This window comes from Aotus nancymaae, unplaced genomic scaffold, assembly GCF_030222135.1.
Source record: "Aotus nancymaae isolate 86718 unplaced genomic scaffold, 86718_ANA_hifiasm-v0.15.2.pri h1tg000016l, whole genome shotgun sequence".
NCBI classification, from domain to species: Eukaryota; Metazoa; Chordata; class Mammalia; order Primates; family Aotidae; genus Aotus; species Aotus nancymaae.
In genome coordinates this window covers 53090130-53102555 of record NW_026988428.1, presented here as the reverse complement: position 1 = coordinate 53102555, position 12426 = coordinate 53090130, and the positions used below count along the sequence as shown (strand labels likewise).

The 12426-nt window shown below is 36.1% G+C and overlaps 1 protein-coding gene across 3 annotated transcripts in view; it reads left to right on the top strand.

Annotated features, from left to right (window-relative positions):
• The first annotated feature begins 5250 nt into the window (after positions 1-5250).
• GYS2 (glycogen synthase 2) overlaps positions 5251-12426 on the top strand; it is a 60816-nt gene continuing 53640 nt past the window's right edge. For 2 of the 3 annotated variants that reach the window (XM_021673828.2, XM_021673827.2), the window contains exon 1: positions 5251-5721. In XM_021673828.2, coding sequence (XP_021529503.2) covers positions 5601-5721 — 121 coding nt within the window. In that variant the 5' untranslated portion in view covers positions 5251-5600. The remainder of the gene's footprint in view (positions 5722-12426) is intronic. The other variant, XM_021673829.2, reaches the window with a different exon arrangement.

The window sequence follows — 12426 nt, the reverse complement described above, 5'->3', positions numbered from 1 at the left end:
ACATATCTAAAAACTGGCAACTCCCAAAATTAAACCAATGTTCTTAATCCTTAAGATATTCTATGCTGAAGCATGTATTTGCACCTCCACCTGTTTTCCTTGTACTGTGTTAGAAAAGCCTCTTAAAACAAATAGAAAGTATTTGGCATCTATGGGCTAGCATATAAACTTAGAAAAAAACCACAGTAGATACCATCTCATGCCAGTTAGAATGGCAATCATTAAAAAGTCAGGAGACAGATGCTGGGGAGGATGTGGAGAAATATGAATGCTTTTACACTGCTGGTGGGAGTGTAAATTAGTTCAACCATTGTGGAAGACTGTGGCAATTCCTCAAGGATCCAGAACCAGAAATACCATTTGACCCAGCAATCCCATTACTGCATATATTCTCAAAGCATTTTGAATCATTCTACTGTAAAGACACATGCACACATGTTTATTGCAGCACTGTTCACAATAGACTCTTTGTCTAGCCTATATAATTAAATTTTCAGGAGTTAAATGTTCACATAATAAATCTCCAATATGCTACAAACACATCACCTTAAGTTTCATCCCTCCTTAACTCATTCTCTATTGTGCAGTGAAAATGATCTTTGGAAAATGTAAATCTTTAGAATGATCCACTATTTGAAATATGTCACACCATGGAATCAGTTCTCTGAAAAAAAATAATTCACTCTGGTATTGTTTGTTCCAATATTTTATTGAATAGTTACACAAAAGTGTTTGCTTTGTAATAACTCACTGGGGTATAATTTCTACACTTTGCTATTTATGTGGTCCACTTTGACTTAAAAGTTAAAACTATGAAAAAAACAATTAAATTCTATCATGGCTTTTCCTTATTATTAAGATAAACTCAAAATTCATATCAGCCCCTTCCCACTTCTCCAGGTTCATTTCTAGATCACTTTCTACCTCAAGGTTGTTGAATCTAAATATGTTGATCTTTCAGTTTTTTGAATTTGCCACATTCTTTATTGGTCTTTGCATGCACTAGGTCCCCTGCCTGTAACCCCTCTTCTTTAGATTTTCCCATATTTTTGATCTAAATTTAAATACTATTTTCTCAGGGACATCGTTCTTAATACTCTGTTTCAAGTTCTTAATACTCTGTTTCGAGTTAATTTTACTGTTACATGCTCTCACAGACTCTGTATTCCATTCATCACCCCCAAAGCTCTTTAGCTATTTGTTTAATATGTGCTTTCTCTGCTACAATGTAGACTGCATGAGAGCAAGAATCATGATCACAGTACCTTGACTTATGGCTTTTAATTCTCTGGTTTCTATAGTAACAACATCACTACATACTTAATAAAGTACATACAAGCAATGGACAGATAAGAACATATAGAGATACTATGTTGGAAAACAAAAGTACTCTCTCTAACCTTAAGAGACAAAGACTAAATGCTAAATAACTAACTTTCATTTTGCTTTTATGACATTTAGAAGAATATAGAGATTATCTAGCAAATGAATAAAGTTTTACATTCTAGAATTTGTGACTGATATACCAGCTTCATAACCTGTCTCCAAGCCTCCTCCCTTATACTTCTTAACACTCCATTTTTTTATTTTGCACAAAGTCCCCTGCTTAAAACCTTCCAATGATTTCCAACTACAACCAAAATAAAATCCAAGCTCTTGACCAGCTTCTCTATGACCCATTTCCTGCTTTCCTCTGACCTCATTCCCTCCAGAATTCCCTTCATTCATTGTGCTTTTGGCTTCAGCTGCATTAGTCTTCTTTCCGTTCCCGTAAGAGTTAAAGGCTTTGCTATCATTTCTCTCAGATCTTCAAATGTGGCCATTTTCTCATCATTTATAACCTAATTCAAATATCACTTGCTCAGAAGGGTCTTTCTTGACTTCCTCAGCTAAAGCACTCATTTCTATTCAATAGCACTCTCTATTGTTTGCAGTATTTCTTCTCCAAAAATCTAGCAGCACCTGAAATAACAATTTGTTTACAAGATTAATGTACATGTGTCCACATGAAGGCAGAGACTTGTCTACTGTTTATTGAAAATATTCTCAGTGACAAGAATAGTAGCACATAGTAGGTGCTTCATAAATATGTTAACTAAGTCATTCTGGATATGCAGGTGCAGGCTAGCCAAGCCCTGGAAGTCTAAAGCCTTTTTGGAAGACTTCGAAGAAGATTCCAAAATGTCAAAGCAAATGTGTGGTTTTCTAAATGTACTAGTGACCTCTGCTGGAATGCTTAACAAGGGAACCAAGGACAAGTCTTCATTTGTTCTTACTTGCCCTCTCACCTCTTTTCACTGGGTGATTAAATGTTAGCATAAGTATAAAATTTGGTATCAGGGACTTCTGAGAGTGCTTCCTCAACTTGGAGAAAACCCTTCTCCCTTTCTGTCTGGATGACTGTTCTCTTTCTGCTCCCATCTCATCAATTTGTGTTTTTAGCACAAACATTATAGGAGAGTGTTCAGGGATATGAGAAGAAGAGAACTTTCCCTGATTCCTCTTCAAATCTTATTGCACAAATGACTGCCTTTCTCTGCACAAATATCTGAAAGAAGGAAATTCATCCAGATACTATGAATATATGAAGATATATCTATCTCATGGATATACTTCATATGGTTCCATTCATTTTACCTCTCTTAACTCAATGAACAACTTTGAAAATGGTATTCACCATTAGCAAGCAAAGCATTTTGGCAAAGGATGTTCTCATGTCTTGACCCAGAATAACTGGGTCAAGAGGGTAAGTCTACTATGAGGGACCATTAGGAGCTGTCGTGTGGCTGAGAGTGCTGGTCCTTGACACAAAAATGCCAAATGGTAACTAAAGACTAGAAATTTCAAAAAATCAAAATAATGAGTGTGAATATGTGAAACAATCATGTGCATTTAATTCATTTATATGATTAAACTTTTGCTAACTGTTTACTCATCTTATATATGGTGTGGCTATATGTGTACATATATTACAGAAAATGTGTAGAACACAAATAAACAAAAATGCCACATAAATATCAATCATAATTACTACCAATTAAAGACAACCGTTGTAAGAGTTTTTACATGCAGCCTCCCCGTCTTTTGTTTATGTCTATTTCAGCCTTCTATTACATATATGTCATGAACAGAGGTATATAGTACATTTTTACAAAATTGTATCAGTCATACTACTTATTTTATTTTACATCCTACTTATTTTCATTTAGGATGTTATAAAATATATTCATGGATCTTAAGGTCATTTTTCTGAAAAACTTTTTTTCTGTAATTGAGCATTTGATCAGGTAACATATACAGGTGGTACAACATTAAAAAAAAGAAAGAAAACTAAAGTCTCCTTTTTAACCCTTTCCTCTTCAATGGTAACCTCTGCCATTGGAGAAAGCTTTTACTAGACGATCATATGTGTTATAAAAAAGGCTGAGATTACTAAAGTGGTTGGCTTAGTACCAGGCACTATGTGAAGTGACTTATTCAGATTATCTCATCCTCATCCCCATTTTTTCAAGAAAACCAAAACTTAGGTAAGAAATTGGCTCAAGTTTACACAGCATGTAAGTGGTGCCACAAATGCCTAACTCACAACTGATCAGTTGATACCTGGAACAGATATAAATAAATAAATCAGCCTTATGGTATACGCTGGAGAATATGAATCAGTGCTCCTGCGGCCTGTGTGACACCAGATGAACCAATCTCAAGGCTGCTGGAAGAGAACACTGCAAAAGTGAAGCTCTATCACCACACTGTCATCCCATTCTCACTCCTGTCAACGTGTCTTAGGTTTGGTTTTACTGGAATGTGTACTTGCAGGACTCTCAGAGGTATGTCAACATAAGCAAACCATTTTATAAAGAAGACAATCATTTGATCACTTGAGCTCATATGATCAATCAGCTTCTATTTTCCTACTTGAGTTTTTTAATTGGTCATAGACTCTCACAATGCAAACAAATGGATAATAAGCTATGTACTTAAAGGTACTTTTCTGGACAAAGATAAGAATCAAATGTGTCACAATATCATGGAAGACATTTATTTATTTTAGTTTTAATTAATTTGTTTTAAGAGATGTGGTCTCACTAGATTGTTCAGGTTGGCCTTAAACTCCTGGGCTCAAATGATTCTTCCCCCTCAGCCTCCTGAGTAGCTGGGGACAACAGGTGTGTACTACCCCATCTGGCTGACATATTTAATCTATTTGACTTACATAGATTTATTAATGTAATATAATAAAATGTAGTTCTGCCCCTCTTGAGTCACTAAGATAGGCATAAGTCAATAAAACCAAGTGTATAGAAAATAATTTAAAACCTAATAAAAGGTACAAAAATAGTATTAACAAGTAACAAATTACTGACAATTCTGATTGTAATTCTAATGTGAAGGATATTTTGTATGAGCTTCGATTCCACTACTCTAGAGAATAATAATGTAAAAATACTGAATTTAGCTAAATCTATAAAGATGACTCAAAATTAAGCTTGTTTGTGAATCACCAACTCTCCATAGGTACAATATCAGATATGTGTGTATGGGTGTGTAAATAAATTGAAACATACATATTTACATACATAGAAACACAGGGAAAAGCAAATATATGCCATTTGTCCTCAGTCTGATCCTGATGATATTTTAGAACCTAATTTCTTTTGCAATTTTCTTCCCATGTTTGAACATTTACATCCACTGAATTATTCTTTATCAATTTTAATATTTGAAGGAAATGCACAAACATGACAGATTAATTTGTACTACCTCATTATAATTATGGATTGATGATTATTGACCAGTCAAAATTACATTCTTTTCATGTTACACCCAAAGACACACTGAAATTTCTGGTTTTTCACAGGGAAAATTTTAAGAAAAGTAATTAAGAAAAGGGGGATCAAGATTATGGCTATCACCAAAATTCAATTTGTAAGTGTAGAATAAAATAACTAGGACTATTTTTTTAAAAGCTCTAGATACAGGAATCAAAAAAAAAGAAGAATACCTAGGAAATCCAAAGGGATTTAAAGCATAAAAATGTGTCCCAATCAGTCTACATAATTATAATAAGACTGGATTATTCTTTATCAGTTATTCTTTATCAATTTTCAATTATTCTTTATCAATTTTAATAATTGGAGGCCCGCAAACTGTATGAGGGGAGTTGCCAATATTGGATCACTTTGGAAATGATGAAATAAGCATTGGTAACCGTATAAATCTAAGAGTCTGGTCAAAAGGACAAGGGCTAAAAGGCTGGACTTGGGTCATGCCCTGCCTATCCCACGAGGTGCTTGCCTATGCCCTGAATCAGAGAATTTTTCTGTTAACAGCTCTGGATTGTTTGGGTAGATACTGATAGGGTAGATACTGTCCTCAAAATACCTACCCAGAAAGACGGGAAAGAGGAGGAAGAATTCCTCCTTCCACCAGGAATTCTCTGGGAAGCACATAAGATTTCATGCTACTAGTTTATTCCCAAGAGAAGCTACAACAACCTGGTAATTACCAGCTCTAACTTTCGTGTCTCTAAGTGCACCTTTCCTGGAATTACAACTAATTCAAACAGGGATTCAAAGGAGTCTCAGCGGACTGCAGGAAGAATGCTTCGAGGCCGATCTCTGTCTGTGACATCCCTGAGTGGGCTTCCCCGGTGGCAAGTTGAGGAACTTCCTGTGGAGGAGTTACTGCTCTTTGAAGTTGCTTGGGAAGTGACCAATAAAGGTTTGTACTGCTCCTTGAAGGTGGGTATTTGCTAGGTGACTGCAGAATGTGGAGTAACCTTTCACAGATGATTCTCTAGTGATAACCAATTCCCAGTGAATGAGGAAAGCATTTAAATAGAATGTAAATTAGGCTACATTTAACCTTGTCTATTACAACAGGCTATGAATACAGACTTGTGTATGCGCTGAAGAGGGAGAAAATTGAAAATATTAGCTGTTGCCATGGAATTTGCATTTAAATTAAAATTTCAAATCCATATTGTGACAAAAGAGAAATAAAAAGTTAATATTTATATTTTTTGTTTTAAAATTTGTCTCAGCAAAGTAGTATAATTAAACATTTTAGGAAGATGAATATGTAATTAGAACCAGATGGAAACTTTAACTCTACATTCTCTTAGTGATTATATGAAATACTTAATAATGCCTCTAACTCACAATTAGCCTGGCATAAAAGTTTTAATAGAAGCTTCTCAAAAGGCAAAATACTATGCTTATATTCATAAGAATTAAAGTAACTTTTCTTCAATGCTATGCTTATGTCAAAATTATAAAATAAAGAAAATTAAATTGGTAAAGGTAAACCAATTTGTGAGTGAGGTATAACCTCATTTGTGCTGGGTAGAAGGCAAGGTAGAGAACCACAATGTAAATGATTTTTAAAATAAAGACATCTATAACTCGATCAAGACAGTTGCAGATTAGCTAAATAAACAAATAAATAAATAAAAATAAAATAAAGACATCCGTAAAATTATAAAACAATTCCTTGTGGATTTATTTATATTCTCTAGTTTAAAAGTGTCAAGACTATTGAAGAACATTAGCAAAGAAAAAGTAATGGCTTTGAAGGCTGAGTTCATTGTTCATAGCCTGGAGACAAAACTCTCCTTGAGGTATTAACTCCCCATAAGCTTCACAATCTAGCCCCTGCAGGTCTCTCTCATCTTCTCTCATACTCCTCTCCTTTCCCTTTCTGAGCCCTGCTCAGATCTTTGAACAGAGAACCCTTCTGTGTCTTGGCATATATAGTTCTCTCATATAGAACACTTTCTCCCCTTTAGCTATTCATCCTTCAAGTGTCAGCTCAAACGTCTCTTCATCAGAGAGGTTTTTCCCAAACCTCTAGCTAAACTAGATTAGAAACCACATCCCACTCCACTGTACACTGTGGAGTCTTAGAACACCTTGTTCTCTTAGTCTCACACTCATCACACTTGACTGTATTATATGTTCAATGTCTACCTTCTACAAATTTGTCAATTCTTAAAGATTGGGAATCAGTTCTGTATTCTTAACTCTATGTCCCTTATCTCTCAGTGCCTGATACCTAGTAGACACTTGATGAATCCTTATCAAATAATAAAATGGATTAACAAATAAAAGCAATAAATTTCAAGGTTAATATTAACAAATGAAAAAGTTCTGAGAGAAGACCACACTTTTATCAGCTTCCTGAAGGCCCCTGTGATTGTCATAAAGAACAAGAGCTCTGAAGTTCACTACTCAGGCACTGGGCTCTTCTTTGTTAACACAGAAGTTTTCCAAATGGCTTTTCCCTAGAGCAGAATGAAAAGGATTCCATCCTTCCCAAGACCTAATGATGTTTTCCTTTTGTGATACAGTTTTTGTTCTTCCTCTTTTCTCCCACCTGCCACCACTTTTAAAGATCCCTGGAGGCCAGGCACGGTGGTTCACAACTGTAATCTCAACACTTTCCAAGGTCAAGGCGGGAGAATTGCTTGAGCCCAGGTGAGCCCAGGAGTTGGATACCAGCATAGGGAACATAGAGAAATCCTGTTTCTACAGAAATTAAAAAAAATTCTGTAGCCGGCCATGAAGGCTCACGCCTGTAGTCTTAGCTACCTGAGAGGCCAAAGTGGGAGGATCGCTTGAGTCCAGATGTTCTAGTGAGGCTGAAGTGAGCCAAGATTGCACCATTGCAAGCCAGCCTGGGCGACTGAGTGAGACCCTGTTTCAAACAAACAAACAGAAGCAAAAAGACCCATCAATCTGTTCCTCCCTTCCTTTACTTTCTATCTTGCTGTCTGTGGGCTCTAAAGTCAGACTGCCTGATTTAGAATTCCAACTCCACCATTACCTAGGTAATGGTAAAATTTATTGCATAGCCTCTCTGTGCCTCAGTTTCTCCATCTATAAAATAAAGATAGCAGCATCTACTTGTAAAGATGTTGTGAAAATTAAAAGAAATACCAATTGTAAATCACCTGGACTGTGCCTAGCATTTAAAAAACACTCTGTAGGTATTAGCTTATCATTCTTTCTTTATAAAATTTATTCATAGAATGAGGAAGTTAGCTCATTTTTTGTTTTGAGTCCATAACTCATTTTCAAACACAAAAGTGAAAAGAATAGAAAAAAATACATATATGTCAATGTTACTCCAATCACGGGATACGTGGTAATTAGGATTTCTTTGCCTGGTGTGGCTATGCCAATGGCCATGTAAATGTCATCTCAAGTTGTTATCACACCACATGAAACACACAATCTATGTAAAAATTATGCTTGGTTGCACAGCTTCAAGGTAAGCACTAGCTTGCTCCTTTCTCTTTTAGCATGCCATGTCTATGCTCATTTCATATAAAACATTTGGAGCTGCCATTGTAGGTATAATCGGTGGCAGTGCAGGGGGTCTTGCTCAAAGTGTGAGTATCACCTCCCACTGCCAAGATTGAAGCTGCTTTGATTTTAACTGAGGACCTAGGAAAGTACTGGGAACACAAATATTTGCTGACCATTGTCACAAGTAGCACCTAATCTCCTTCCTACCAGACCTGCTGCCTTATAAAATGATGTTCTAACTGTATAATGACTCCCTCTGCTTCTGCAACTGTGTTTTGAAACAGGAGGGTCAGATTGGTAGCCACACACACTGAAATAGCCGTATGACTTCCAAAGTCTGTAATTTTTAAGCATTTACAAAATAGTGACGTTTCTCTATATGTGTATAATATGTATATGTGTGTGTGTGTGTATATATATACATAGAGAGAGAGAGAGAGAGAGAGAGAGAGGGGGAGACAGAAATGGAGAGATATGGGGGAAGAGACAGAGTGAGAAAGAGAGAGAGAGAGAGACTTATTTTGGCTGATATCCATTCTATACTTCTTTGAAATTGTGATTTTAGTAAATTTGCAGTGTTGCCAGATGATGACTTAGGGTTTTAACCACCTTATTGTTATATGTACCATGGTAGCTTATCTTTTCTTTGAGATGAAAGGTGTGATACTTTGTCCTCACACTAAACATAGCCCCCATGTTGTTCCAGAAAAATAGAGATCAATAAAATACAAAGTACTTGTTTGAAAGTGAAGGTTAAGTTCAAATTCAACAACCTACGCTGTGGTAAAATGACAATTCATTAATGATATTGAGTGATTTTTTTTCAAAATGTAGAATAAAACTATTTATTTGCAGATTAAAAAAAATATGTGTTGGTAAATCTCCTTGGTTTATACCCTGAATTTGAAAATAGGAAGGACCTTGTCTCTGTGCTATTGCATTCGCTTATATTCTAGCTTGCTAAGAAAGAACTTGGGGCAAAATGTGCTGTATAAACAGTAAAAACTGAGGTAAAAATATGGGGAGGGCAGAAAAAGGCTAAAATGGTGTTGGAATATAAGAAATAGTAGTAAAGACTGTTATAGCAAGACTATACAGGGAAAAGTCTGGAGGGACAAAGATTTATTTACAATCAGGCCTCAACCAATATGATATGGACTTTCTCTTATTAATATATTTATGAGGTACATGTGGCATTTTGTTACATGCATATAATGTGGAATGATCAAGCCAGGTATTTGGGGTATTCCTCACCTCAAGTATTTATTATTTCTATGTGTTCGGAGCATTTCAAGTCCTCTCTTCCACTATTTTGAAATATACAGTATGTTGTTAACTATAATCACCCTATTTTGCTATCAAACATCAGAATTTATTCCTTCTATCTAACAGTGTGTTTGTTTCCATTAATCAACTTCTCTTCTTCTCCCTTCTTCCCACAACCTACACACCCTTCTCTTCCTCTGGTATCTATCATTCTGTTCTCTACCTGCGTGACATCAACATTTTCAGCTTCCACATATCAATGAGAACATGTAAAATTTGTCTTTCTATCCCTGGCTTATTTTGCTTAACATGAAGACCTCCAGTTTTATCCATGTTACTGCAAATGACATGATTTCATATTTTTATGGCTGAATACCATTCCATTGTGCATATATCACATTTTCTTCATTCATCTATTGATGGACACTTACAATGATTCCATATCTTTGCTAATGTGAATCATGCTGCAATAAACAGTGTAGTTGGGGTATGTGTTTATTATTCTGAATTCTTTTTCTTTGGATAAATGCCCAGTAATGGAATTGCTGGATCTTATGATAGTTGAATTTTTAGTTTTTTGGTAAATCTCCATACTGTTTTTCATAGCAGCTGTACTAATTTGCATTCTTGCCAATAGTGCCTAAGAGTTCCTTTTCCTTCACATTCTTGCCAGCATGAGTCATTCATTTATTTTAATCAGGACGATTCTAACTGGCGTAAGATGATATCTCATTGTAGTTTTGACTTGCATTTCCCTGGTGATTAGTAACTGAGCATTTTCCCCATACCCATTTGGCATTTCTATGTATTCTTTTGAACAATGACTATTCATATCTTTTGCTCATTTTTTAATGAGATTATTTGATTTCCACTGTTGAATTGTTGAGTTTCTTATATATTCTGGATATTAGTTCCTTGTCAAATGAATAGTGTGCAAATATTTTCTTGCATTCAACAGGTTGTCTCTTCACTCTGTTGATCGTTTGTTTTACTGTGCAGATGCATTTTAGTTTAATATAGTCCCATTTGTCTATTTTTGCTTTGGTTGCCTGTGCTTTTGAGGTCTTAGCCATAAAATCTTTGCCCAAACCAATGTCTTGAAGTGTCTCCTTTGTGTTTTCTTCTATTAGTTTTATAGTTTTGGGTCTTACATTTAAGTCTTTAATCCATCTTGAATTAATGTTTTATATGGCAAGAAAGAGGGATTGTATTAGGCCATTTTTGCATCACTATAAAGAAGTATCTGAGGCTGAGTAATTAATAAAGTAAAGGGTGTTTACATGGCACCTACATCTGCTTGGCTTCTGGTGAGGCCTTAGGAAGCTTTTATTCACATCAGAAGGCAAAGCAGAAGCAGGTATATCACATGACAAGAGAAAGAGCAAGAGAGAGAAGGGGAAGGTCCCAGACTTACTTACTTACTTAATTAATTGATCAATTTATTTATTTTCTTGAGACAGAGTCTCACTCTGTTGCCCACAATGGAGTGCAGTGGCACAATCTTGACTAATTGCAACCTCCGTCTCCCAGGTCCAAGTGATTGTCATGCCTCTGCCTCCCGAGTAGCTGGGACTATAGGCATGTGCCATCACAACTGGCTAATTTTTACATTTTTAGTAGAGATGGGGTTTCACCATGTTGGCCAGGCTGGTTTCAAACTCCTGGTCTCTAGTAATCTGCCCACCTTGGCCTCCCAACATGCTGGGATTAAAAGTGTGAGCCATCAAAACTAGCACCAGACACTTCTAAACAGATATGTGAACTAAATGAGCAAGAAACCAAGGAGAGGATGCTAGGTCATTCATGAGGGATCCTCTCCCATGATCGAATCACCTCCTACAAGCCTCATCTCCAACAGTGGGGATTACATTTTTTTTGAGGCTCATATAAAACATCTTTATTTTTAATTTTTAAAATTATGTATATATTATTATTTTATTTTTCCATAAGTTATTGGGGTACAGGTGGTATTTGGTTATGAGTAAGTTCTTCAGTGGTGATTTGTGAGATTTTGGTGCACCTATCACCTGAGCAGTATACTGCACCCTATTTGTAGTCTTTTACCCCTTACCCTCCTCCCACGCTTCCCTCCAGTCCCCAGAGTTCAGTGTATCATTCTTATGCCTTTGCGTCCTTATAGCTTAGCTCACACGTAAGAACATACAATTTTTACTTTTCCATTCCTGAGTTACTTCATTTAGAATAATAGTCTCCAATCTCATCCAAGTCACTGTGAATGCAGTTAATCCATTCTTTTTTATGGTTGAGTAGTAGTACGTCATATATACATATACCACAGTTTCTTTATCCATTCATTGACTGACGGGCATTTGGGTTGGTTCCACTATTTTGCTATTGTGAATAGTGCTGCCATCACATGCATGGGCAAGTATCTTTTCCTATAATGACTTCTTTTCCTCTGGTTAGATACCCAGTGTGGGATTGCTGGATCAAATGGTAGTTCCACTTTTATTTCTTTAAGGAATCTCCACAGTTTTCCATAGGGGTATTACTAGTTTACTAGTAATTTTTGTTTTTAATTCTGTTTATGTGATGTATCACAGTTATTGACTTGTGTATTTCAAAGCATCCCTGGTATGGAACCCACTTGATCATAGTGGATTATCTCTTTGTTATGTTGTTGAATTTGGTTATCTAGTATTTTGTTAAGGATTTTAGCAAGGCTTCAGGGATGTGGAGATGTAGATGATATTGGGGTCTGAGGAAAGATGTCATCTGTTGGGGGCTTGGCTCTCAAAATGGCACCTTGCTGCTTAGGAATGGGGATGCCAGGGGTGGGACCCAGTAAGAGCTCCTTCTTTGGAGCAATGCCTTTGTGTGATTGCTAGGC